This window comes from Corapipo altera, unplaced genomic scaffold (genome assembly GCF_003945725.1).
Source record: "Corapipo altera isolate COAL_440 unplaced genomic scaffold, ASM394572v1 62, whole genome shotgun sequence".
NCBI classification, from domain to species: domain Eukaryota; kingdom Metazoa; phylum Chordata; class Aves; order Passeriformes; family Pipridae; genus Corapipo; species Corapipo altera.
In genome coordinates this window covers 8108011-8135485 of record NW_020884894.1, presented here as the reverse complement: position 1 = coordinate 8135485, position 27475 = coordinate 8108011, and the positions used below count along the sequence as shown (strand labels likewise).

At 42.9% G+C, this 27475-nt stretch overlaps 1 protein-coding gene across 1 annotated transcript in view; it reads right to left on the bottom strand.

The window, feature by feature from the left end:
- Positions 1-27475, bottom strand: part of PKD1L2 (polycystin 1 like 2) — a 46643-nt gene that overhangs the window by 5522 nt on the left and 13646 nt on the right. The window contains exons 12-44 of the mRNA XM_027646955.1: positions 27159-27279; positions 26742-26883; positions 26044-26244; positions 25505-25650; positions 24835-25029; positions 23873-23944; positions 22317-22499; positions 21221-21345; positions 20257-20383; positions 19239-19373; positions 18589-18814; positions 18104-18297; positions 17446-17676; positions 17123-17224; positions 16729-16907; positions 16256-16402; positions 15585-15784; positions 15203-15429; positions 14465-14678; positions 13309-13510; positions 12287-12518; positions 11774-11870; positions 11211-11351; positions 10334-10519; positions 9160-9487; positions 8928-9061; positions 7916-8043; positions 7454-7614; positions 5912-6122; positions 4448-4549; positions 3141-3272; positions 2243-2329; positions 1151-1277 (exon numbers count right to left, since the gene is read on the bottom strand). Coding sequence (XP_027502756.1) covers positions 1151-1277; positions 2243-2329; positions 3141-3272; positions 4448-4549; positions 5912-6122; positions 7454-7614; positions 7916-8043; positions 8928-9061; positions 9160-9487; positions 10334-10519; positions 11211-11351; positions 11774-11870; positions 12287-12518; positions 13309-13510; positions 14465-14678; positions 15203-15429; positions 15585-15784; positions 16256-16402; positions 16729-16907; positions 17123-17224; positions 17446-17676; positions 18104-18297; positions 18589-18814; positions 19239-19373; positions 20257-20383; positions 21221-21345; positions 22317-22499; positions 23873-23944; positions 24835-25029; positions 25505-25650; positions 26044-26244; positions 26742-26883; positions 27159-27279 — 5435 coding nt within the window. The remainder of the gene's footprint in view (positions 1-1150; positions 1278-2242; positions 2330-3140; positions 3273-4447; positions 4550-5911; positions 6123-7453; positions 7615-7915; positions 8044-8927; positions 9062-9159; positions 9488-10333; positions 10520-11210; positions 11352-11773; positions 11871-12286; positions 12519-13308; positions 13511-14464; positions 14679-15202; positions 15430-15584; positions 15785-16255; positions 16403-16728; positions 16908-17122; positions 17225-17445; positions 17677-18103; positions 18298-18588; positions 18815-19238; positions 19374-20256; positions 20384-21220; positions 21346-22316; positions 22500-23872; positions 23945-24834; positions 25030-25504; positions 25651-26043; positions 26245-26741; positions 26884-27158; positions 27280-27475) is intronic.

Here is a 27475-nt window from a genome sequence, read left to right as displayed (position 1 = left end):
AAGCACACCAAATCTCTCCCCTGCATTCTTTTTCAGAAGAGCAGCTGAATTTCCTCCAGCTTCACTCATTTCAACAGGACTTTGATTTCAGCTTAACTAACACATTCTGAACTCAACCCTTCGTTCAGTGTAACCTGCTTCTATTAAATACTTCATAAATACACATCTGAAGAGTGAACTCACACTCCCACAAAGAGGCATACAAACTTTTTCCTCTCTGCCTAAAACAAAAGCACAGCTTGTTATTTCTTCAAGTGATATGTACAGAAAAACAATGGGTACCTTAATCAGAATAGTGAAAAGGCTCAGACTGAATTTGCAAATAACGAGTAACGTTATTCCTTTCACTTGCAGCAGAAGGCAGTTAAGCAGGTAGGTTTAAGACTGTCTGGAAGAAAACTGATGAGCTCTTCTTAGTGGTTGCATTACTTTTATAGCATATTTGCCTCCTCACCTACTTTTTCAACATTTCTGTTTGCTGGAGTACCACAGATTCTGTTCTTCAGACTTCTGTGGGCAACTTCCATTCAAAGAGAGCTTCGACAGCAGCAGATGCCTTCAGAATTAAGTACACAGAGCAAAACCACCCCAGGCACTGATGTTCGAGTCCATCTCCTGCCTTGCCCCTGGTGCAGCTCTGGCTGCCAGAGCAAAACTTCTTCATCCCAAACAGGCTCAAGGCCCTCAAAACCTGGCTGGGGCTCCCCTGCCCTGGCTCTGCCCCCGCCAGACACCCACTCCTGCCCCTTTCTTGTGCTGCTGGCGCTCCTTGGAGCTGTTTGGGGGCGACAATCCCAGGAAAATACATGCTGTGTTGGTCAAGCTGGTGCCCTCCGCGCTCGGCCCGCTCCTCAAAGCTGCTGGCTGGGGGAGGCTGAGCCTCTGTGCTCAGAGCAGTGGTGGTGAAAAGTTCCTTGGCAACTGAGGGAGGTGAACCTGCTCCCGGTGGGAGCGGGAATGGGGAGAGCGTCAGGAGCGGACAAGGGGCAGGGACGAGCCCCGCGCGGCCTCAGCGCTATTGCGGGGCTCTCCCGGTACCCTCCGAAGGGCCGCCAGGACACACTGCTGGGATGGAGGGAGAGAATGAGGGATGGAAAGAGGGAGAAACGCAGGGATAGAAGGAGGGACAGAGGGAGGGAAGGAGGGATACAGGGCGGTTGCCGCCCCGCGGGACCCGCGCCCTGGCTGCCCCGCGCACACCGCACGGGCGGGCGAGGTCCCGCAGCCCACCCTGCCCGCAGCCTCCCCGCGGCGCCGGGCCGCTGTGCCGCGCTCCCCTCGCTCCCCGGGCCGGCACTCACCGGACAGCAGCAGCGCCCCTGTGCGCAGCCCGCGGGCCGCGGGCACCCGCGGTGGCGGCGGGAGGCGCGGGCAGCGCGGCGCCAGCGCCAGCACCGGCCCGACCCGCCACAGCGCTCTCCACGCCATCTTTGCCGCGGGCGGGCGGGGGCGGCGCTGGCGGGAGGCGGTGATGGCGGCGGGGCGGGGACGGGCCCGTGCCGGCCTTCAGGGGGTCCCTCACGGCGGCGGGACCGGGAGGGGACTCGCGAGCCATGAGGAGCCGCCTGGATACAGCTCCGAGCCCCCGCCGCGCCGGCAACGGGGCCGGGGACGGCGTGAGGGAGCCGCCATCTTCCCGTGAGGGAGAGCGAGAGGCTTTAGGCAGACTGCAACAGACGCTCAGTGTTTATTAAATAAATACAGGTGTCGAATCTACAGCAAGCGCACGTGGGACGTTTCGCCTTAGGTTTAGCGTTACTTCTTAGCTGTTACTCCGAAATAACAGGCTGAGAACGGCTCGCTGGTGGACACCGCGTCATTCTCCCAGAACCACGAAATATTCTGAGTTGGGACCCACACGGATGATCAAAGTCGAGCTCCTGGCCTTGCACAGGACACCCCCAAGAAACCCACTATGTGCCTGAGAGCATTGTCCAAAGGCTCCTTGAACTCTCAGGCTTGGGACCACACCACTATCCTGGGAGCCTGTTCAGTGCCCGACCACCCTCTTTAACCTTTTCCTTATGTCCACCCTAAACCTCCCCTGACACAGCTTCACGCCATTCCCTTGGGTAAGCCCGTTCTAGTGAGAAGCTGCGATAACCTAAGCCTAAAACCTAACCTAACCCTAACCATTACAGCTGATAGCGAACAAGTAAATATTTTGCCCACAAGCGAAGTGACTTTTCAATGTGGTCATCGTTCACTCGCTGACAGGTTGCTCCAGCTGCCGGTCAGTGACTGGCTTCTCTTCCTTCTTGCATTTAATCCCGAAGAAACTGAAGAGTTTCATTAGCATTAGATCAACGATCTCCTCTTCTTCCGAAGCCTGAAATAACAACAAGCAGCAAGTTACTGGGATGCACAGACCAGAAGTGGATTCAATCACAAAACAAAATCTCTACTTGAGTTGAAATAAGCCAACTTTCACTCCCAGAAAAGCATGAGTGACTGCCAAAGCAAAACTTGCCAGTATTTTTATCCAGACAAAAGCCCCAGATGAGCATGGGCACCACAGAAATTTTGGCTCTGTCAAAGCCCATGGAAATCTTTCTACAGGACCCTGGAGTTCACTTGCCAGCTCCTATACAGCCAGTGGTATGTACAATGAGCCACCCACTGTTTCTAGATGAAGTAAATGAGAAAAACTGAATATCTCTTGTCTTCTACCAACCACATCCTTTGTTTTCATCTCCTTTGGCTTTATTTAAAACATAGAGGAATTCTGGGCAGTACTGGAGTACTAAGCTGGATTTCACACCATGTTATCAATAGCTTGAATGGGTCAGGCACTCACAATGAGAGTTTTAAAAGGAGCTGTAAAGTCCTCATGCACTTCAGCAGCAGTTTTGGCACTGATTTCAAAATAGCTCAGCACAAGCCTAAGCACAACTTTTTGCTGGGTTTAGTATGTAAAGAGAAGGCTACAAATCAGATCTCGCACTGCATCTGAACAGCAAGTTGTCTGGCCAGGAAAAGACAGCAAAATCTGGAAAATCTGAAGTGTGCTTTCTCAGCAAATGTTGACTTCTTAAGAGTTGGATTGAATTTACATGGTTTTCATCCATGGCTGAATACGTAAATCATGAGTAAACACTGAACAATAAATATTAAAAACAGGAGAGTTTAGATGGACACACCTGGTAGTGCTTCTGCTCCTCACTAAAAGCAACCAGAATCACCGAAATGAACAGATTCAGTACCACAAATGTCATAAAAATGATGCAGGATCCAATTAGAAAGGAGCCTAAAACTGGATTGTAGTCCAAGACCTGTACAATTCATAAGATAAGACATCATATTGTGATTGTAACACAAACAGACATACACACACACACAAGCAGTTAAGACCCAAAAAGTTTGTCTTTTTGAAAATCCCATGTCTAATCAATTATACCATATGTATTATACATATATACATTTTCTCCTTTAGCCACTGTCATGTGTTAATATGATATAGTAAAAATATGATAGAATATTTTATAGATAGATAGATATAAGATGGGCAATCTTATATATATATATATATATAAGATGGGTAATCTCTGGGGTTTTTTAAGTATTTGAATTTGATTGTAATGGTATGAAAGTTTCACATGACAGTTGACAAACCTGGAGATCTGTTTATCCACAGAACAACTGAAGCTCCCTCACACCTCAGCTTTCAAAGTACACATGAAATGTCTTTATGCATTTATTTTATTTTATTGTATGTTTTACGGAGAAGCCCAGTCAGACCTTCTCAGACTCTTAGAAACCAAGGGTTATGAAAAATCCAAACCCCTAATTTTCATGTAAGCTACAACAGAGGAATATAATTCCATGATTAATATGAGTGGGATGTAGAGGTGAAAAACTTTGTGCCCAGTTACTGATCTTCAAAGCCACCCATATCCTACTGGATCCATGGTCTAAAAACATCCACCAAGGGGGACTTCACAATCAAAGATGTCCAAGAACTAGCTTACTCCACAAAAAAGAGTGTTCAAAGGATATTGCAGTATTTGAAAGAACTTAGTGAAAAAGTCAAGAACAATAATAACAATTGTAACACAAAGTTCCCCTTGCCTTTCTTGGGAAACTGGAGGGTTTGTTCAGAACAAACACAAGGCATCACTCACATTTCTATCTTTAGCTTTCTAAGGAAATTGCTCAAAACTTTCTGTAATGAATTAGTAACATCTCTCTAGTTGAAATGTGGGCAGATTTCTCAATGAAAGGTTCATTATGAGTCTCCTCATGGTCAAAATGGGATGAGAGAGAGATTCCACTTGGTGTCTTTTTCTTGATGAGAAAAGGTGGCTGCTTTAGGAAGCTGTGGAGCTTGCAAAATTGTATTAATTTTTTAACACTAATTGCAAGTATTTCTATTTGCTGGGTCAAAGCCTATTTGGTAGCTGAGATACTAATTATATGGTGATAAACTTCCCAAAATTAGATGTGGTACCTCTTCATAGTTGAAGATTCCCAGCTGAAGACTGACCATGGTCTCTGCTGAATCAAAGAGAGTTTTGTAAGAGTAGAGCTTCCAGCCAAATATCAGGTTTGCCTGCAGAGGACAGAAGTCACATCTTGTGTCATGATCAGAGTCCTTGCTGCAAAATCAGCTGATGACTTCTGTATTCAGAGAAAACCCTCCCAGCTTGTCATTAGAGCCATGAAGCTTTTTGTGGTTTGGGTTTTTCCTTTATTTACAAGCAGGGGAAACATCAGACAAGGTCACAGAAGAAGCCTAACCTAGAGCTAGAACTGGATTCACACTTTCTGAGTGTGTTTAGCTTTAAGACCTTTTATCATGGACATGAGAATGTCTTATATTGGCTCAGCTTGCCACTAGATATGTGAAAAAATCTGCAAACACATGACAAAAATCATGAAAGTAATTTAGCTCATCTTCAAGGAGCAGATTTATCCCTGTCCAAATAATTCAAAGGCACAAACACAGATCCTTCCAAACAGGCAAGCTCCTTGTTTGCCCTCAGTAACCAAGATGCTGATTTGTTAATTTATACCTTGAGGGCCTACTGTGTCTGATTTAAATAAAGGCTGCTGCAGGCTCACCTTTTCCTTCATCCCTCTGCTTCTTTCTTTCACAGCTCCATCACTCACATGATGGGACAGCAGGCTGGCTCCTGGAACTGATCTGATCACTTATTTTACCTGGTAAGTTTGTGACCACTGCAGTGCCTAAAGCTACTCAGTTGCCTGAGTGTCAGTGCTGGAGGGAAGGATGAGGGACATGAAATCAGGCAGTGTGAGTCTGCAGCAGGTCCTGTTTGTCACAGGACTGTCCTTTATGGGACAACTTGGATTTGGCTTAGATGGTTTCCACTTTTTTAGTGACTCTGGAATTAATTTGCTGAATTTCCCCTGCCAGATGATTTACACAAAACATCTCAGTTAAACAGTAAATGTACATAGATAGTTACAGTCCAAGAATAGTTGCAGTCCAAGAATTCTTTCACCTCACTAGGATGAAAATATAATTGTATTTGTATGATAAGTATTCCTGCAATAGGCAGAAAAATAATTATTTCCCACTTATAAACTAGCCAGACAGAAAATGGCACTTAATGCACTCTCCACATAATAATTTTATCCAGAAAATTATTTTTCCTGTACTTTGTCCTTTGTCATATCTATTACACATAGATAATTCCTTTTTTTTTTTTTTCATCTCAGCATTTATTTTTTACTAAATTTTGGTTTACAAAGAACAGACGAGTGGGTATTTTAATTTCTCTTTCACTCATACAGAAGGCTTGGGCTCCAAGCTGCTATCCTAAGATTTGGACAGACATTCCATTGTACATGGCAAAGCCACGTTGCTTTCAGCATCCAGAAATAAATCATTTAACCCAACAGTCCCTGGGTGCTGCCTGCAGACAACGGAAAGCCCAGGGGTACTCACAGCAATGGAATAGGCAAGGAACATGATTGCAATCACAGTGATGAATCCAGAGATGTCACCCCATGCCCTCCTCAGTGTTGAGGTGATCATGTTCAGTTTAGGGTTGAGCCTGAGGAGGTGCCACAGTTTCACTGTGGAGAGGAGCACCAGGAACGCGATCAGGTAACCAAGAACTGCATCAGCTCTCGCTGTCTCGCTGAAGCTCACAGAGCTGTTGGAGAGAAGGCAAATGTGTAACAGTCCATGCACACAGAGCCCTTTGAAGAGCATAAATGGGTGTGCTGGAGAGGCCAGTGACTCTGTCCTGGTTTCACTGGAGACCTAATGAGTTCCTGCTGGAGTCTTCCCATCTGTACTTCCTGCTGTGTGCACACAAAAAGCTCAGTTGTGCAGGGCAGAGTTGGGTTTTTTTAATGGTTTTTTTACAGGATTTTAGCTGTAGCCTAAATGCTGCTTATTTTTATCAAGTCATAGTTTGAAGGCAGCTAATGCAGCTTTTATAAGTTGTGTGCACAAATAGAGCAGATGACATATTCCTGTGTGATAAACAAGTGCTGCATTAGCAAGAATGTAGCTGTCAGGTTAAAGAAGTGCTTTTTCTTTCTGCTCTGTCAGCATTTGTGAGGCTGCATCTGGGATTCTGAGCCCAGTTTTGGGCTCCCCAGTGCCAGGAGTCATTGAGTCCAATGAAGGGCACTGAGATGGTTGGGAGTGGGGTCACAGGACACATGAGAGAAGGTTGTGGGAGCTTGGTTTGTTCATTCTGGAGCAAAGAAAGCTAAGGAGGCCTCCGGCTGCTGTCTCCAGCTATATAGTCAGTTATGGAGGGGGTGTAGTAAAACATTTCCTGGAGGTGCCTAATGAAATGACAAGGGATAATAGCCACAAGCTGCAGCAAGAGGAATTCCAGATGGACATGGAAAAAACAGGGGGTTTTTCTCCACAATGAGAGTAGTTCAGGGCTCCAGAGAGGCTGTTGAACCTCTGTCCTTGGAGATACTCAAAACTCAACCAAACAAGACCCTGAGCAACCTGATCTGACACCAAAAGAGGGGGTTGGAACAGAAGCCTTCAGAGGTCCTTTCCTTCCTAAATCATCCTGTGATCCTGTCATTTCTGTCCTGTGTGACTATATTTTAACAGATGTTATAATTTCCCATTCTGTACTAAATAAGCCATTATTGTCCCCTAACCAATGGCTTTTAGCAACAAAGAACAAGGCAGATTATGTGCTTTCTGGGTGGATGTCCTGTAGCAGAAAGGCTTGTTGGTTCAAAAGAGGGTGATGCAGACAGGAAATTAGCAGCCAGAAAGGTAAACTTAGTGCTCAAGTCTGCTGGATTTTATTAGAGAGGTATCAGAAGAAAATCCTATTGGTGACACAAATCTAAGCCCTGAAACACTTACAGACTTCATGAATATACCCATATAGGATAGCAGTTTCTAGCACAGACAAGCTGCTGTCTGGGAAGGGGAAAAATAGGTTTATTTCTGCATAAGTAGCAACAACAAAGGATGCATTAAATAGCATTTAGTACATACTTCTCTTTGTGTTCCTGGTAGTAACTGATGTCTCGGGTCCCAAGGATTGTCCTCTTCACAAACACTGACAGAGCACTCCAGCTAATCAATATAATGGCCATCTCCAGGAGATTCCACTTGCTGTGGAAATATCTCCATCTCAGACTCTTCATCAATTTACCCTGTGAAAAGAGGAGTTTTACTGTCTCAGTCTCATAACTCCAGATCATATAATACCTCTAAAGATTAGGGCAATAAAACAGACTACTGTGCATCAATAAAACTACAGCTTGCACTAATTACTCATTATCTTTCTCAAAAGAAACATTCCAGCCAAATCAAGTGTTGTTTTCCCATTATGGGATTTAATCTTCCATTGGTGTAGCAACATCAGTGCTTCTGAAATCAAGTACAGTCACAAAGTTTTTGTGAGTGAAATCCACCCCAGACACAAGGTGATGCTGAACTTTCCACTGGCCTCACCTGTACTATCATGTAGTACACAATAAAGAGGAAATAAATCCCTTCTGCTGCAACCACAAAGATGTGGAGGCTGTTGGTGTAGGGGTAAAGCCGGACACTCTGCAGCTCTGCACTTGTGAAGAAGGCCCCTGAAACACAAACAGGGGGCACCTCAGGGCTCTGATAGTCACACCTCTCTGTTCTCATTCCAACACTCAATTCACCAGTCAGACTTCTGTACTTGCTTTCACATCAATGTGAGCCTGACTCCAACTATCAAACTGAGATTTAGACTGGATTGTGTGAGTAACCTTGTAATTGTTCTTTGATATTTTCCTCCAACAGGCATTTCAGGCAGTCAGTGGCTGTCTTGTGTCACAGCACAACACTAATCCCAGCAGGGCTGAGTTTGGATTGGACTGCAAATGCAAGACTGTAGCAGGAGGACTTGGAGATGTAAAGCTGAATCTTGTTCTAAAAGGAACATGAGCTCAGTTTGGCATTTTCCAGCACCAGGCCAGACCTGAGGGAGGCTGCTCCCAGACCAAATGTGGTTTTTTATGGCCTTTAAACCAGAATATGGTTTCTCTGTTCTCTTTGTTGTATCCAGGTTATGTATTATATGATTACACAGCAATATACTGGAAGTCATCTGGAACAAAAAAGACAGACTGTTATTTGTGCTTTTTGTCTTAATATTGTATTGATTAGCTGAAGAGATCAGGAAACATAATTTTTTCTTGTTCTTGTACAGATTCTGGAGGTTAAGTTTCAGTGCCATGTTTTCTTCATCAGCAGATGACCACTGCATAAGCAAACATAAGATATTCCATTTTGGTCAGTATTACTGTGATGCTGCATTTTTCCTTAATGATTTATATAATTTGCATTGATTCTGTCATGATTAAATTTATTAAACCCCTTCTGTTTACTGAATAAAGAACTAGGAAAACACTGACAACATGTAAATCCAGCTTCTATAAATGCACTGCTTGCTGTCTTCATAAATGTGTAACTTAAAAAATGTACTCACCCAAAGCATTGCTCTCAAACATCAGGCTTATAATGCAGAACAGGTTCACATTGGCATTGTAGACTGTAAATTCAACAAACACTGCTCTGGTGAAGGTGTCCAGCCAGACATTGCTGAAAAGGTATTGGAGAATTCTGCCAGAAAAATGTAAAGCCAGTGATCCAACTCATCCAGGACAGAGACAGTATCACAGGGAGGAGACACTGATAACTCACAAGAATACGAGTGGTACCTGGAGGCATTCCCAGGATCAGTTCCCAGGTGAATCACGTATCCCCCTCCACTGTAGGTGGCCAGTTTGCCCCAGCTGGGCTGCCCTCTCAGTTTGGACTGACTCTGATACTGCCACGCTGAGCTCAGGTCAGAGGAGTTATCAAAGACTGAAGTATTCCAGTGTTCCCCATAAACTGCTGTATCTTCTGTCTGTAGGGAGTATGGAGCATGGCATTCCTCAACTACATGCTGGAGTTTGGGAGAAATAGGGCAGGTGTCTCCTTTCACTCTTACTTGGCGAATTCGAGCACTCCCCACCAGCTTGGAATTGCCATCTGTAATGAATCCTAAACAGGAGATGGAAAAGAGCAGCACTGGCAACGTGACAGAACTAATAATATTTTTTCATTTCATTTATGATTCACTGATGCCTTAATATTTTGCCATATATTCTTTTCTCAGCAACACTGTAAGCAAAATAGTCATGGAAATGAAACCCTCATGTTGATTGGAACTGAGTTCTTAAAGAACATTCATAAAACCAGAGTTCAGTATCACTACCTATCTGTATTTTATACAGAAGGAAAATGAGGCCTGGGGGAGAAAAGTGCCTCACTTTGACTCCCACAGCAGAGTAGCTTCATGCAGTGTTCGTGTGGCCTGTCATGTCCAAAGAACAACTCTGCTAATGTATTTCAGTATTTACCCTTAAATGTGAGCTGGAAAACAGGTCAGATTTTTCTGCATGTGGCTACATAGAGAAAACACGGTGATATTGCATAATTTGCCTTCACATTGACCCAAGCCCTGATGCAAACAACTCTCCTGAGAAAAGCTTTATGGTGCCACCTGTCTGCCATTCTCTTTTCTGGGTTATGGAAAGCAGCTTGTGTAGAACTGAGGCATGTATCTGAATATCTGCAGTACCTAATGTAAAATGTGAAAAATGTAGCATTATAGTGCAGAACTTTTGGGTTATATTAAATACAAGGAAAATATCAGGGCACATTTGACCTGTGATCAAGCTGTGGGGGTTTTGTTATCCACTAGTATTCATATTATAAGAATCCATGCTCGCCTGGTACTCTCACATCTCTTTCTCCACTCAAATACACCTGTGAAAGTTAGGGATATGTATAAAAGATTATGCTTCCGAATCTGGCAAGCTGATGGGAAACAATGTGACTCTGCACCTTTATATGATCCATAAAGGTTTTTGAGTAAGGTGGTGTTTGCCCACGTGAAGAAATCCTGGTAACTGTAGACATCGTGGAACCCAGCTGTAAAGCTGTCCTCAATGTGTTTGTTCAAATAGTAGGAATTGGGATCTCTCTGCCCATAGGCAACCAGTAACAGCATCCATAAAAACCCAATATAGGCTGGGGAAAAAAAACAGGAAGAGACAGCACATGTGAGATCTGAATTAACAATGCTGTTCAAAACACACTGCAGGAATGATTACTGCTGTCAGCACCCGTCAGGCCAAGGAGATGCTCTGTAGACTCTGAGTGACCAGTGCTAGTGAATGTGCACAAGCTGCTGCAGTTTAACTGTTTCACAACTGGAATGTGAGCAGCAGTCAAGAAAACAAGAGGGAAGGCTGAACAGCAGTTCAACAGCTCTAAATAAAATGAGTAGTCTAACTTTGTTCCCAGTGAAGTTGAGGTAATTTTTGCCATTGATTTCAGCGGAAATAAAACAAGAGTATAAATCATTATCTATAGATATTACTGCTTTTAGAAAGATGTCCTCCACCTACTCTTCAACTTCAGCTTCATTTAACTGTTGACCTCCTCATTCTATCCTTCCTATTTTTATTTTAACCTCTCATGAGTCTGTGACGTGTTTCTTTACCATAAAATCAAGACTTAGCCACACTTCTACCTCCAGCTAACATTCCCACCTCCTTGAAGCTCCAGCTGCCACAGAACAGCCTGCCTCTACATCACAATGGCTGGCAGAAAGCTGAAGATGTGCCAAAACTTTGTCACCCAAGAGAACAATATTTTCACTGCTGTAAAAGTACTGAGGAGTAGTACTGAATAAAGCAAGTAATCTAGGTATGGATACCCAGGATTTCTCGGATGAGGGCAAATGCTTTCTGCTCTTTCATGCAGCTGATTTTCATTTTCTCCACATCAGCTGCAGGAGGTGGCCGGTAAATGTTGCTTCTACTGTCCCTTCGGGCTCCAAAGAGAGGGTGTGAATCACCTGAGAGGGAGAGCAGTAAACCCTGGGATTAGTAAACAGATCATCCATGTCCTGCTTTTTGTTTCTTTGGACATTCAAAGGAAAGATTTCTATTTATTGCTTTCCCTTAGGAAACAGTTCTGCAGGATTTATCCAACCTATACATACAGCGACCTTTATTTTTTTCTGCAGCTGACACAAAGTCAGTTATTTAGGTTTGTTTTCACTTCCACTTGATCTTGGGAATGCTAATGGGTAGACAGCTAGTCATAATGCCTGTGGATTTAGTGATTTCTGCTAACACTGACAGCTAAGATTGAGGTATGTAAAGATAACCAGTGAAGTTCTCAGCTGAGCTGAGTCACACATTTATGTATAAAGCACTCCAAAAGCTTGAGAATGCTGCACTTTCTTTAATAATATCTCACTTTACCAGCACTTACCTGGTGCAGATAAAGGCCCATCAATAGCTGGGTTTTCTACATCCTCATGTTCCACCTTCTTCAGAACCAGAGCAAAAAAAGCAGCAAATCCCAGCACCTGGAAAGAATCAGGTATAACTCACCATATGCCCATTTCATATAAAGAAGTGCAGGCCACTGATCCCTTTGGATCCAGGCACTGCAGAGAACAACTGCTCTCTGACTGTTGAACTCCTGCAGCTGAAGCCCTTAAACATGAGAACACTGCACGGTGACACATCTTCCCTGCTCAGAAACCTCATCTGCTATTAAACCCTGATGAAAAAAGGTTTAATTAAATGGAGTTAATTAAAACTAATGGAGTTAGTGTCAGCAAAAGACAACAGAACTCTGCAAACCAGCTGCTAACTCTTGTGTCAAGGGCAAAGGCCTATCATTTTATACCTTAGATCCTGTGGTTCTTTACAACTGTCTTCCTGCAATGGTAGTAGATGAGTTGATCTTGGCCAGTGGTTGTATTTCTGAGGATCTCACCTTTAAGGGCTGTGTGATGAAAAGACTTTCCAAGAAGGAGATGACCATGGAGATCAACCACTTGATGGAGTTCTCCTTGCCATAGTGCAGCCCGTAGAGCATGGTAAAGAACCCGGACACACCACTGGTGGCTGCCACCAGGAACCACCCGATGAACACAAACCACCAGGGCAGTCCTTTGGAAGAAACACTCTTCTTGTCATCACCGGAGAAGTTTGGAGTAAGGGACCACCTTGAGAGTCAACCAGAAGAGAAAATATCAGTCTGTGGTAGAACAGGAACCAAAATCACAACCATCAAGTTCACTGGGAACAGGCAACATCTTATGATTTAAAACCTCAACCAAAATATTCTGACTTCTTTTAACTAATACAGTTGTGTAGGATATATGGATAGCAAAACGTACGGTGAGCAAAAATGTGAGGAAGTGTGCAGAGATCAGCTAAAATCAAAATAAATATGATGGGCTTGTTTACTCCTCAGTTTATGCATAATTGAACCTCCAGTAGAATTACTGACAAAGAAAACCATGAGTGTATTTAAGCTGCTGGATGTGTCTCTTGTGATCAGCATAAAGGCCGGGGAGATAATTAGAGCAATTGTTTTTGATTCTTCCAATTTAATTATCATATTTCACTGCACTATTTTTGTCTGCTTATTAATTTTTCTTTATCCATACATTTTAAGAGACTTCTGTGACTTTGGAGCTTGGTGATTATCCCAGCCCTTTACTATCATGTGGCATTGTGTAGTAACTTTCCATTTTGGAGGCAAAAATAACGAAGAGCAGTGATCTGTCATTATTGCCTTTGTGTGCAGTTCACAGTGCGTGGAAATTTCTTTTCTACAATGGTATAATAGTAAGACTTATTTTTACAGCTATAATAATAGTCATCTAGCACATATTAAGCAGTAATTATTTGGTTTCTGTCATCCTGACCAATTTTGAACTCATGATTTTACTTATACTGAGAGTGAGATGAGAACCAGGTTACCCCTCACTGGTGGATGCTGACGAGCACATTCGGGGCTCCAGGAGGTTCTTCATGTGCTGAACCTGATGAACAGCTTGTGTGTAACTCTGAGGCAGCTGGAATTTATGGGGCCCCAGTAATTCCAGCTCCATCTCCACATGCTGGAGTTGTGTGTACAAGCAGCGATTGTAATCACTGTATTTCGGTCGCTCACAGATTCTCTTCTCTGGACTTGGGCTTCTTGTTTTTTCTGCAGGCGAAGAATTATTTTATTTACTTATTGAGAAAAACTATGCCTAGATTAAAATAGTGTTCAGTACAAAGGGTAGTAGAACTGGAGCTAAGGATTATAAATGTGGCAAAGTGAAGAGTAACATGCCAAGGGATGTGTAAAACCAGCTTTAGTACTAGAGCTTAATACTCTTCTGCTGGAATTGTTGCCAGAGGGCAACTTAGTTAAACAGGTCCTAAAACCTTAATAGACAAGTCAGATCAGATCAACTGTTAATTTGTTTGTAGTTTCCCTGTGCAATTAGTAGCTTGGTAGACTCATTGGAAAAGACAAATATGAGTCTCAATGAGATCAGTTAGATTGTTTACTCATATATTCTTGTTTAATTGAAGATAAATAAATGCCTGAGTTAAGAGTCAAACTGAAAGGAACAACAGCACAAAGCCAAGAGGAAAAAAAAAGACAGGTTAAAAACCTGTGAAACAACTGATATTTGTGAGTCTTTGTGCTGGTAGATACTGATCCTGCTCCCAAGTCAGACTGCAAATATTTAATTCTACAGTCTAAGAAATAGAGATTTCGCAGTTGTCTTTACTCAGTTGGGTGCTCCGTTGTGCACAGTGAAAGGACAAGAGGCAATGGGCACAAACTAAAACAGGGGAAATTCTTTCTGAACAGGAGAGTATTGTGAGAACAGTTGGACACTGGAGTAGGTTGATCAGAGAATTTGCTAAATCTCCGCCCTTGGAGACATTCAAACCTGACTGGATCTGATCTTGGGCAATCCTTCCCCAGCTGACCCTGCTCTGAGCAGAGTGGTGGGATCCAGAGATCCCTTCTAACCTCAGCTGCTCTGTAATTCTGTAATTGCCTCTGAGTCAGAATGTAAGAAGAGCTTGGGTCATCCCATCCAGTGCTGTCATCATTTTCACTGCAAAGGCTTCAGAGGGCATTTCAGAGTCTGTTGTGTACCTTGCATGTCCATAGAACCTAAAGTGACAATTATAGGGCCATCCTTCTTGCTCCTGTCATAAAACCCTTGCCCAGCTCTGTTCTGCTGGCAGATGATGTCCTCAACCAATGACAGAAGGGTGTTGATGTTTGTTGCTTTTCCAAGATCTGATGCTGAGGTGAGAGCTGGAGTCTTCAAGACTTTCAGGAGTGAGTTGGCAATTCTTCTTATGTCCTAGGAAAGACAGAGCAACACAGCAGTGACTCTGGCTGCAGTGGCTTAAGCTGATGTGATCTGACAGCACCACTGGCTGGGAGCTGCACCGATTGCTAAAATCTCCAGAATGGATAAGAATAGCACATCCTACACTGCTGGATGGGACGAGCAGATCTCAGTGAGTTCAGTAAGACGGCTTTCAGGGTTCAAAAGGACAGCTTACCTGCCTAGGGACCTAAGCTGAGAAAGATGGGGTCTGTGATACCTTTCATCTTCACTGTCTTGCTTAGTGTTTGCTTTACCTCTGAAAACAGTGATTTGCTTGCACAGTAATTGTGCAAGGGCTGGGATGTACAAAGGCAGCTCTTAACAAAGTCGTGGATGGCATTTAGGTGGGCAAATGAGAGCTTTGCACCCGTGGCAATTGGCTTTTCTCTTCAGAGAGGCTGAAGGGCACCTGACAGGGAACGTTTGTGCTGTGGAGCCAGGGAAGCCGGTAGTGCGTGGCACCAGAGGGCAGTGCAGGACTCGCAGGGACTTGCCTTTGTCACAGCCTCTGGAGTGAGCGAGGCAGCCTGGGTGACCTCTGGGTTGAGGGGTACGCCCGGGGACACTCGGCCATTCTTCCCCGGCTTCCTCTGTCTCCCCTCCTTGGCTGGCCGGGGTCGTGTGTTCCTGAAGATCTGCACAATGAGCAGGTTGATGGGGAACATGAGGAGGGAGCTCTCAAAGCCAATCATCACTTCCTGCCATGTGAACTCGATCTTACCTGTCAAGGTCAAACAGAGGGGAGGAGGAAAAATAACTCTAGGAAAAATAAACCATCGGGTTCATCTTGTGAAAAAGCCCATTCGTTCAACTCTCCTGCTTCTACATTCTCCTGTCTCTCTATTTCCCTGCCCAAGCAATGGTGAGGTTTGTTACCCAGATCCATTTTCTGCTCGGCTGGATCCTTGGGCACGCCCCAGAACATGATGCTGGTCAGCATGGTGCACAGGAGCAGGGAGAAGCAGCACGACACGCGCTGGGCGCGTGTGAAGGAGCTTCGTGGGGAGCGGCTGAAAACCGAGTACCAGATGTGCCCATCCTGGAAATCCCTGGAGGTCTTCATGAAAAACAGATTGCTGGGAAGGACGAGAGGGAAATCAAATGGATGCTTAGAAAGGAGAGGAAAGAATAAAGCTGTAGTTCAGTGTCCTGACTTGATCATGCTTGTAGGTACTGTCAGAAGGAATAATAACACTGAGAAATTATCAAATATTGTGGTTTGATTTGCATGGAGTGGTCATAGCTACTGATGTCCTTTCCTTTTGGCCACACCATGAAGGGAAAGTGAATCATGAGCAGTTTCTATTTAAACTGTTAAGGAAACTACATATAAGAGAAGATGCTTCTTTATCCTTCTTTAACACACCAATATTTCCAGTGTGGTATTACCGTATCCTTCCTCTTTTCCTTGTTCAGAGCCCTTTCAGAGCACTGGAAAGACATTCCTTGTTTTCATTTTTGTTTAGGGGTTTGGTCTTTCTTTTTCATGCTTGCTCTTCTAGATTGATTGCTATCAAGATTAAAAACGTCCAGAAAATAGAAGGTACCTGAACTGCTTCATGTCCTGTTCTGTAGCTACTGGGAACACTTTATCTAGGACACATTCTCCAATATCAATGGCTAGCCAGGAGTTACAGAGGAAGTACCATTTCTGATCCCATGCCAGGTCATGGACTAACACTCGATTCACATACCTATTGGAAAAACATACAGAGCACAATCACATGTGAAATTCAGAACTGGACAGCACTTATGGAGGACAAACTCTGGCCTTTGGCTTCTTAGGGTGTGTCTAAACTGTAAGGCACAGAACACATCCCATCCTATACTGGACATGGGATATGGGAAGCACTCCTGGTCCTGCAGTTTGGATTATGATTTGACCTATTCACTGGCAAAAATGAGAAACTAACACTTCTTTTCTATCTAGAACTTTAGGAAGGATAATTCTCAAGTGCTAGAAAAGGAAGACTGTTATTATTATAAAGAAAAATTTGTAGATCTTCAGATCTCCACTTACCAGGATGGGCTGTCCCCTGAGTTATCATGCCACAATCTAATACTCTGCAGTTCCCCAAGAGGGAAGAAGGTACAGAGAAGGAAAACATCCACTCCTCCACGTTCAAACACAGGTGTGTCAGGATCAGTTAGATGGTGGGGCTCACTCTCTCCTTCCATTCCATAGAGGGTGAGAGTCACCTGGAAAATAAGATGGCACAATGAAGACTTGCACATCCGGATCCTACATACGATTATTCCTCTGGAGTACTCCTCCAGCTTCCATCAAACCTAAGGACTTTCTGGCTTAGATGGTGCATTTGAGCTCTCCTGTTTAACAGCCTCAGGCACTCCATTGTTCATCCCGTTCCCTAAAGGGGTGCACAAACTGTTCCCCCACACAGTGCCACAAATACCTTGGAGGTTGTGGCTGCGCCACGGCGGTGTCCTGTGAAAACTGTCACCAGGTACCGATACTGAGCAAAGGGGTCATTGTCTTCCAGGACTGTGATTTTCACCTGCAGAGCAACACAACATGAGCAGTGTGTCAGCTGGTCTGGAAGTGTGCATTCCTGAAAGCTGTGAGCAGGAATTTGTCATCCTGTGAACAACATTTACTTACCAATAAGCAGAGTTACAGGGAAGGGAGTAGAATAAGTTAAAGACTTCCTATTAACAGAGCCTTGGCATGGTGGGAATTGGCCTAAATACATTCAGTCTTTATTAGCTGAAGACTTACTTTGGCATCATCCTGAATGTCTTTCCTTCGAGCCCAAATAACTACGAGCACATATATCAGAAAGATGCATCCTACAGTTGTCACCACCACAGGATTGTCCACAAATGTACCAAATAGCTGTGCAGTTTTGCTGACATCTATGGCATTGGGGATGACAAGGAAGGAGCTCCCAAAGAAAGTCAGATGGTTGCACAGGCACTGTGTGCTTCTAGGATTTGTTTTTGGTCCTACCTGAAACCCACAAAAAAAAAAAAATCCCAATAAAACATTTGGCTTTAAAATATTAGATGACTTACCAAGCAAATGAAAAGACAGTGCTGAGATTGGTGAGTTAGTGCAGAGAACTGCTGTACACAAAAAAATAGTTCAAATTCCAATAAGGAACATTAATATGTAGCCAGTAACAGGCATTATAACATAATATGGCCTTGTCAAAATTTTTCATTTCTTCTTGGAAGTTCATCCCAAGAAATAGAAATGGAAATGTCATTTGAAGCTTAGTTCAATATGACTAAACTTCTTCAGTTTATTAAAACATCTCAGAATGATCTTGTTTTAAGGTGTGAGTTCAGTGCTATCATTTTACTACAAGGTGGTGCTTATAAGGGCTGGCTTTGAAGTGTGTACCAGAAACACTGTTTTGTTTTGCTCGACTTACATGACATCCATAGCTGTTCCAGCTCCCCTGGCGCTCATCCCAAAATACACAGCGGGATGCAAAGGAAGTGACACCTACGGTTAGCCCAGCATAGACTTTGGAATCCATTCCCATATCTTGCAAAACCATGAAATAGTAGGTTCCTTCTCCAAAAATGAGTTCTTCCGGGCTAAGAACCCAGGTGTTTGTCTCACCTTGAAGACAAACATTTTCATTTCAATGCCTGGAGAAATGCTAATCAGAAGTATGCAGCTGTATTGCATTTAATAAATAAACCAAAGAAACAGGTATGAAATAATTCTTAGCAACTCATTGTTCAAAGCAGGCCACTCTTTGCTTCTGTTGGTGAACGCTGCACACCAGAGACTGGAACCCCGAAGCACGACAGACTGAAACTCCTGTGAGAGGTTTCTTTCCAGCTGGACATCTGAACTCATGGGCAAGGCTCACTCTGCAAGTTCATGGGTCACTAAACATTATCTTACCTTCAGCAGCTTTCTTAGAGAACAGATGTTTTTTCATATCATAATTAGTCTCATTTGGGCGATAACCGTACCCCAAGTGGAGTATTAGTGGAATGTCATGTTCAGATTCCAAGTGGATCACTACAGATGTGTTTTCTGAGGTAACATTGACTTGGAAAGTGCTATAATTGCCCAGATTCAACAGAATCTTATCTTCCTGAGTTGATGAAAGCCTTGGTAACATGATCTGTTTTTAAACAGAAAGACAGAGGTTTATATAGAGCAAAGCACTTTGCTCCTAGCATGCAGCCACGTGCTAGATTATCTTTGTTCATAACTTCAGAAAAGCAGGGCCAGCAAAAATATCAGCTTCAAAGTAATTTTCTTGCTAATGTCAGCTAACCTCTGAAAACATTCATTCTCACACCCATTTAAATGAAGGATAAGATACCTCCTTTTTAAGAAAAGACAGAAATATTTGTTGTTTCATTCATCACATCACACAAATCCCCTCATCACAAATGCAGACAACATCATCCCATTATCTAATGTAATCTACACTGCAGCATTTGTTTTCACCTTACAGAAGATGATAATACAAATGATAGTTCATTAATGGAGAAAGGAAAAAATGGGAAAAGAGGGAGAGGGATAGAAAATAGTGGATTTACTTCAATGTTCTCTTTGAGGTTGCTGACTGGTATGATCAAGCCATCCAGACCAGTAAGACTTAGACCCCCCACTGTTCCACTGATGTCAAAACTGGTGTCACTGGAGAAAAAGGGGTTCACTGCAAAGCTCACCATCTGTCAGCAAAACATTAACAATCAGACAACTGAGATATTGTCAATATTTCATTATATTCCTACTCTAAATTGCTGAAGAGTAAAAGGTTGAGCTCAGACCCAAACAGAACTGAACTTTCAAGATTTGTCTGCATTCAGATCTAAATAAGAATCTACCTTATCCCTAAGGTAGGTCAACACAAACCTTCAAAATTATTTTAATTCTGAAAAGTGACGTGTACAACAATCTTTACTGTTTCCATACTCTGTAACCCTTTTTTAGCAGAGTTGGAAAAGATGCAAGGACAAAAAAAATATTGCAGGTATTATGGGGCTCTCTTCAGAGGGTCAAATCAAGCAGAGAGGCCTTTAGAAAATTTATAATAAAAATATGACAATTACATACTGTCTATTGTTCTGAGGGGAAAAAACCACCATGTCCTAATTCAGATTAGGGTTATTACAGGACATTTGTCTCCTGCAGGATCTGAGTGCCTCATGTATTTCTAACTGGGATGAAGGAGGGCTGCTGCAGTTTAGTTTGAATGTGACATGGCCTCTGAGCTGTTGCATCCTCCTCAGAGCATAAGGTGTAAACAAACAGCAAATAGATTTATAGGTATTGATTCATTCCATTGCCTTCTCTGGCTGTGTAAGTGTATGTGAGGGGATGATGGGATGGGGAAGTTCAGCTTTCAGTCCTCCTTAGCTTGCTGAAACAACCTCATCCAATTAAGATAAATGAAGACTTCTTCAACCAAAAATATTTCAAATTATTGTCATGATAGGAGGGATGACTTGTGTGCTCGTGTGTTCATTGTAAAAGGAGAAAAGATTCTAAAACCATTATATTGGGAGTGTAAGTTGAATATCAGACTGAGTCAGATAAAAGCTGTTTACTTGCCCTTATATCCACTGTTTCATCATCAAGTCCTGAAACACTCAAAGAGGAAGCAGGTGGGAGAGTAAAGCTGGCAGAGCTGGAATTGGAGATGTTAATGGATGTGCCATCCATGTTTTCTGTTTGTAATCTGTCCAGTTAGGATTGGACACAACAAAGCAGAATAAAACAGAAATAAGAAAAGAAATAGAAAATAAAGGGGGAAAAAAATACCACACCAAAAAAAGACCAAACATTAATAACATAGACTTCATAACTAGAGAAAAAGCTTTCTCTTTTCACAAGTATATTGTAGTTGCAAAACTATTTCTAACTCTGCCAGTAAATACTTTGTACACTAATCTGTCCCTGACGTAGTACTGCACATAACACTGCCATGGAATCATCCAAAAAGGGGTGGAATTGGCATATCTGGAGAGGAAGTTGTGCCCAAGGTGTGCTTCTGTGACAGACATACGTGGTTTCTGTGTGAACATGCTCTTGGTTTGAATGCACAGTGTGAGGTGGATGAAAACCAAGCTCTTGAGGAACAATTTAGGAATGATTATCAGGAATGGAGAATGCTTGTCAGGCTCCTCAGGATTACATTTGCTTCTGCCAAGCTGGTTATAGTTCTATATAACATGTCACTATTGGCAACTTGGAAAAGAAAAGAAACCCTTGACTGGCATGACATGAGTTTTCTACATCATTTCAAAGTTAGGTGACTACTGCCTCTCCCAGGAAATAGTAGTAAATTCTCTGCTGCTTAAAGAAGACACAGCATGAGAAATTCTAAGGTGATGTTACTGGAACCCAAGCTGTTCTCACTATCAGGTAGTAATGAAGTCTCATTGCACTGTTGAAGTTGTCATTATGCTACAATATTTAGTTGGGTGGTTCCATTTAAGCACAATGGTGGAATTAATATTTGGAGCAAATTTGATTAACTCTCAGGAGCCTTGCTGGGAGACACTGCAGCTGTTACCTGTGCGTGTACATTGTGGCAGAAGGAGTGGTGAGCACTGTAGGTTCATCATCTGGGGCTTTCCCAAACAGGAGGGCACTCTGGAGATTTTCCACTGTACTCAGGAGCTGGTGTGACACTGAAATCTGGGAAAGGATTAGAGGAGGAAACTTGCAACAAAGGTACTCGGAATCATCAAGCTGCACATCATTTGTCTTTGCTTCCTTTAAATTTCAGGGTCTTCCAAAGCTGACAAACTTGATGATGTGCTTCTTAATCTCAGAAAAAGTTATTCTATCAGCAATTCAGTTTCTCAGTTGAAACACTGCAGACAGTAAATAAATGCCTTACAGATTTTACTTTTATATTTTATTATTTATAACTTCCACACATTGACGTTTGAAGCACTACAAACATGACATCAATCAATATATTCTGTGCATTAATGCTCTTTAGCTACATACTTAGTGTTTAGGTACTTGGAAAAGCAAGACCTAATTACATATCAATTATGTGTTAATAGTGTGTTATCTTGAGGGATCTTGACCAGTTCATAACCTTTTCTCTAGGTTAGATTTATTTCATGCCCTATTCCCTTGCAGTGATGAAATTACAGCATGTTCAGCCCAGGAAGCACTCAGATCAATTCACATCTAGATAGGAAAGGGTAGGACAAAATAAACATGTTGCATCAGAGTGGGCTTTCTGATGTGAAAAAAGTGAAAGCAGGACCCAGAGTTGATTCCAGTGGTGGCAAGCACGAATATTGAATACCTGTGGCTTCCTTGAGTTAAGGGGCAAAAGGAGGCAATAGAAGCAAAGCTGAAAAAAATCTTCACGTGCTTGTCATCCCTTAGAGGTCACTGATGCTCCAGTGCCCTGTCCTGTCCAGCTTTAAATGTAACAAATCTTTAGAGGTTTCTATCCCCTTCGTTAGCAAACGTTCAGTGCAACAGGTCTAACTGGGGAGATGTTTTTTCTTATATTCAAGTCCATCATGGTGTCTCAATGAACCCTTCCCAGTGCCAATTTAAAAACACAAGAGGCAGCAGAGCTCCTCTCAAAAGCAAACATGTTCACACACAGTCCAGTACAAACTGGGCCAAACCAAAATTACCTGTTCTGCCTCTGGCACTGAAGAGTTTGCAACTCTAATTTCTACAGAAGCTTTAAGGACGTTGCTGACTGCATTAAATAGATGGTTGGCTGCTTCCTTTAGGTTCTGATCATCTCTGCTGTCCTCTGGGTTTACAGAGAGCAAGGAAGCACTGACATCTTTCAGAGTGTTGCTGGCTTCCACCTGCATGAAAAACACAGGGAGCAGTTTAGATGTGCTGGTACCACAACTGACAGGGAAGACACTTCTGTCATTTACTGAATATTGCAACAGCAGTAATCTCATGGCACTATTACTGGCTAAGGCTGTTTTTACTATAATTATTTGTGCTGGGGTAATACCTCAGATGCTAATAAAGATGATGTATTAGATGCTATACTAAAATGAAATACAGACCTGAGAAATGCAGCCTGTTTCTACAGATTTCATCTGTAAAAAAAAATCTGAAGGAAGCTTGTCTGTCAAACACTGGGGAAGGATAGTGCTGGGATGTACTGTAATGTAGTAAATTAGGTTATACTTTTGGGTGGTCTGTCTAAAAAATACCAGTATATTGCCAAGCACATCCGTGTTTCAATCTTAGTTCCCACAAACCCTATTGAGTTGCCAGCAAGTGATACCCTTGGCCTTGTGCCAAGTGCCAAAGCAGAATGAGTTGTACAATTTTTATTTTGTGCCTGAATGCAGCCAGTGGTTGCTTTGTGAGTGTGAAAGTACTGACCAGCTTTTAGGCCAGGATGGTGAGGGAGCCAGGCAAGTTCACTGCAAGCTTGGACACATCCATTCCCACAGCCTGCAAACTCCAAGCTGCCTCACTGCAGGGTGAGGGCTGAACCTGAGCTATGCTCTTGTCTTGCCAAAGTCAACCACACAGTGCTGAAATGCTCCCAAGCCGTTGCCTGGCTCCAACCCTACAATAGATCAGAAATCAGAATAGCTCTTTTTATTGCCTGCATGTTTGGGAAGCTTCCCCAGTGACAGTTTGTTCTCTCCTCCCATGTGCTCACACCTTAAGCATAAATAGCATCATCTACTAATAATGTCATGTTGCCAGATAAGATTCAAGAGATACTTTCGTGAGACCCATCTGCACGTTTGTGCCCAGTTGCTCTGGGTGCTGCCCTGTTCCTGCCTCACTGACAGCTTGCCTGTGTGCATTTTGGGCAGTGCCTGGATCAGGGACAAATGAATGTGGGAAATTGTAGAACAACCCCTCCTGGACAGTTTTTCTTCAAGGTTCTAAAAGTACTTTACAAGATAAAGCATACATCCTAACATGTTTCTGACTAAAAGCTAAGGTTTCTATCTAAAAAATATATGAGAAATGTAATGGTTGTAGCCTGGATTGCAGAGTTGCTGAGACAACATCTGAGAGTGGAATACTTACTCTAAACAGCACAATGTATCACCCCCTGGTCAAAATAGACATGCTGGTAGAGTTGAAAATATGGGTAAGAACAGACAACTGTAAGGCACTGAATCTCTTCCAAGGTCAGTGGGATGCAGTAGAGTCTCCACTGTTAGTGTGAGGAGATGGAAGATGAATTGTGTCTTACCTGTGCTGAGACAGACAGCTCTTCACTCCTGTAAGTGATTTCTTTCAACACCTCTGACATCTTAAGAGCAGCCTGCATTGATGTTACATTAACAGCAGAGAGAGTTGTCAGCATCAGCCCTCGGAGCTTGGGATGAAAAGGGATAATTAGGCAAAGGAACAAGATACTAATTAGGACTGTGCAAGTAGTGCTCAATATTGACAGCCAGGCTTGCTGTAAATTATGAAGTAGAGTAAGACTCCACAACAAGGATCATTTGAACTGATATTAGGCCTAGTGACAAGATGCCACTTGCCTCAGTAATTGTATAATCATGAATTTTGTGTTACCTCCCAGCACAGAGAATTTATAAGCTTTACATCCATTAGGAGCATGGAGAGTTACTTGTGAGAATTTGTACTAATGTATGTGAATGACTGTGTAAATGCCACTTGCAGAGAAAGCAGAGCTATGTGTGATTGATGTTATTCAAATAATGAATCATAATTGAAGGATACATTGCATTTCTCTCGATCTTTTCATCTGAGGCACTCAAAGCACTGTACAAATATCAGCTTACAACTGAAATGTCAACTCGTAGGTGAAATGGCCAAGAGAAAATTACTTGCCATCTAGTGCTTTTGGGGAAAATTGGATAGGGTATTTATCCCACAGGAGAGGCCATTTTAATGATATTGAAATTGTTTGTGGAAAATTGGGTTTAAGTTAACTACTTTAAATTAATGCAGTAACAATTGAGAATTAATTGTTTTACTGGTGGGTGGTAAGACAAATTATTTATGTAGGCAAATAGTGAAAATAGCTGAAAGCTGTGCCAAACACTGAGACAGATGCTAGAAACTTGAAACCTCCATTGATTTCAGGTGGTGATACGTGAGCTTTTTATAACTTAAGAGTTGTCAAAGAATATGAAGAGTCCATTATATGACATTGTACTGCAGGAAAACAATTGTCTGGCTGACCTCTTTTCGTGTATTTGTCTGCAAAGACATGTTAAAGCTTTCCTCTTGGGTCTGCTGGTTAAGGACAGATGTCACTGATTTGTACAGCTGCAAAAGGCTCATGCTGCTGTTCCCATCTTTTAGGATGGTGTTTGCCTTCTCAGAGACCATGCCCTGCAGGGTCAGGTTCCCATCCATCCCATCGGCAGGTCCAACCTGATGAAGAAATCAGATATGCTCTCAACATTGCCAACACTGTTATAATTACCTTTGAACAGCTTCCACGATCATCTTGGTGACAGCCTAGCTACAGTGGGACATAAAACCTCATGTTCCCAGTTTTAAATGTTTTATTTTTAATGACCTGATAAGGATTTTCTTACTGGGGCACTGGGGAAGAAGCAGGGATTTTTTGGGGCCTACAGAGTAACTCCAGACTCACTAAATACATCTTATGCTGCCCAATGTCCAAAGAGATCATCTTTTAAACTTCTGTCCTAGAAAAAGGACGGTGGAAGATATTTCTGACTGCCTTGAGCACACAGAGAATAGTCTTTGTTAGAAGGGAAAATGGTGATTATGGCACATTCAGAAGGAAGTGATATGTCAAAAATAGGAACAAGCTCCAAAAGTGAATCATGGATTAGGTGTCATCTTGAGAGTTCTTGAAAAAAGTAATTCCACTGTGTACCTTCACTGAAGCATTTGTTTGAACTGTATCACCAAAGCTGTTGCTAACAGTGATTGTCACATGTACAATAAAATTATTTTGCTCTTCTCCAAGTGGAAGATAGACTGGGAAGAGTTCAGGATCCGGGCTGCAGTCCAGGAGAGAATCTGAAAGAGGAAAGAGAAGGTGACCCACCAGATACCAGCCAGAGACCTCCTGCTCTCTGCAAACAGGGGACGTTTTCTGATAAATAAGGCTTTGCAAAGTTGAGAAGGTTCAAAAATCAAGTACAGGATTTATTGTGAGGCTTTTCATGGGTTTGGGTTTTTTTCGATATTGGAAGAGGAAGTATATATTTTCATGCATTTTCTGGTAATTCCACATCTAGACCTGCTCATCAGACACAATTCCAGCTATGAAAGCCCACAAAGAGTGCCAAGTGTCATAAATCGGGATCAGTCTCCCCACAGAGAGGGCAGGTGACACCTTTGCTTTTGTCAGTGAAGCAGCAGTGCTTGCTGGAACTGTGCAGGAACCAAACGGTTCACCTGGGGACTTACTTGGTTTCAGGTAGAAGCAGTACGTGAGCTGCCTGTTGGGACTGGGTTGGGATGAACCCACCGAGCCGGGAGCGCTGCAGGAGACCCTGAAGGTGGTGAGCACGGATCCCTGCTCGGGAGACAGGGCACAGGCGGGGATGCTGGGTGGGGACACGGTGCTGACAAGGTACATCCCCTCCCCGTAGCGGCGCTGAGTCACTGCTGGGAGTGGAGGGAGCAGAACATCAGCAGTGATCGTGCCCAGCAGCACCGGGCACTCGCTGTGCCTACTTAGCAACGGTGCTGCTCCTCCAGGCACCACAAACATCAGGCTGGGCCTAATTAGAAATGAAATCCTGCTACTGAAGAAACCATAAGAGGAAAAGAACTATTAAAAAATATGGTAATGCTTGCATTAGAAAGCAAAGCTGTGTTATTTGATCATTAACATAGCTTCATTTTGGATGAGCCTTAAGAAAGTTATTGACAGCTTGCAGTAAGATAACTGATTCTGTCCTTTTGTGCAACAGCCCAGAAAAAACTCATCTCTGCATTATTTTAAAGAACCCACATACAAAGTAACAGCTTTCAACCTGTGGACTTAATTTTCCTTCATGTTTGTCAGCGAGACTATGTGTGTGTAACGTCAGTGTGATGTCATGACGGCAGAGATTATCTCAAAGGAGTCTGAAAAGCCCTAAAACCCTGCTTGTCCCTACCTGTTACTTTAATCTGAAAAGCTTCTCCCTGTGTCTGCAAGAAGGAGCTGTTCATTCTCAACACGGATGTGTTGCTTTGAAGCAAATTCAAAGAGTTCTGCCGGAAACCAGTCAGGCCACAGGCCAGAGGGAGGGTTGTAGACTGGAAAAATCAGACAGAAAAGAAAATATGGCAGTTTTCTGGACAGCAAAAAGGCTCTTTGCTCTGCTTTCTGTTGTGATTTATCAGGAACAGGGTGGCAGTTTGGTGCCCTTCATTATAACCCTTCCCAAACCAGGCACCCCCTTGCCTCAATCTTCACTTGTATTTTCAAAGCGTCCACTTGACAAAGTGTCCCTCTGTGGCTTTCCCTCAGGGGGGACATTTATCTTTGTGTGTATTTGCAGTATTATTTCTGACAAATCTGGTGCTCTCACCTTGGTTTGGGATGTGTTATCCAAATACCAGTTAAAATGTATGGCCTGGGAATCCTTCTGTCCAGAGACACTCAAAACAACTTCATTGCTAATATTCACTGGTTTGCAGTTTGCCTCACACCTGTAAGGAAGTAAGAGGGAAGTTACAAGTTGTAACTGTATGAGATGTCTGGTAGAAATTTCAGACATATGGCATTTATACCCATAGCTTCAATGAGGTTTGCATATGGAAATCTCCAACATTGAAAGGATGTAGGGGGCTCAAAGTGTTTTGGGAAGAATGTTACTCACTTAATAAAACGATTATATACAGAAAT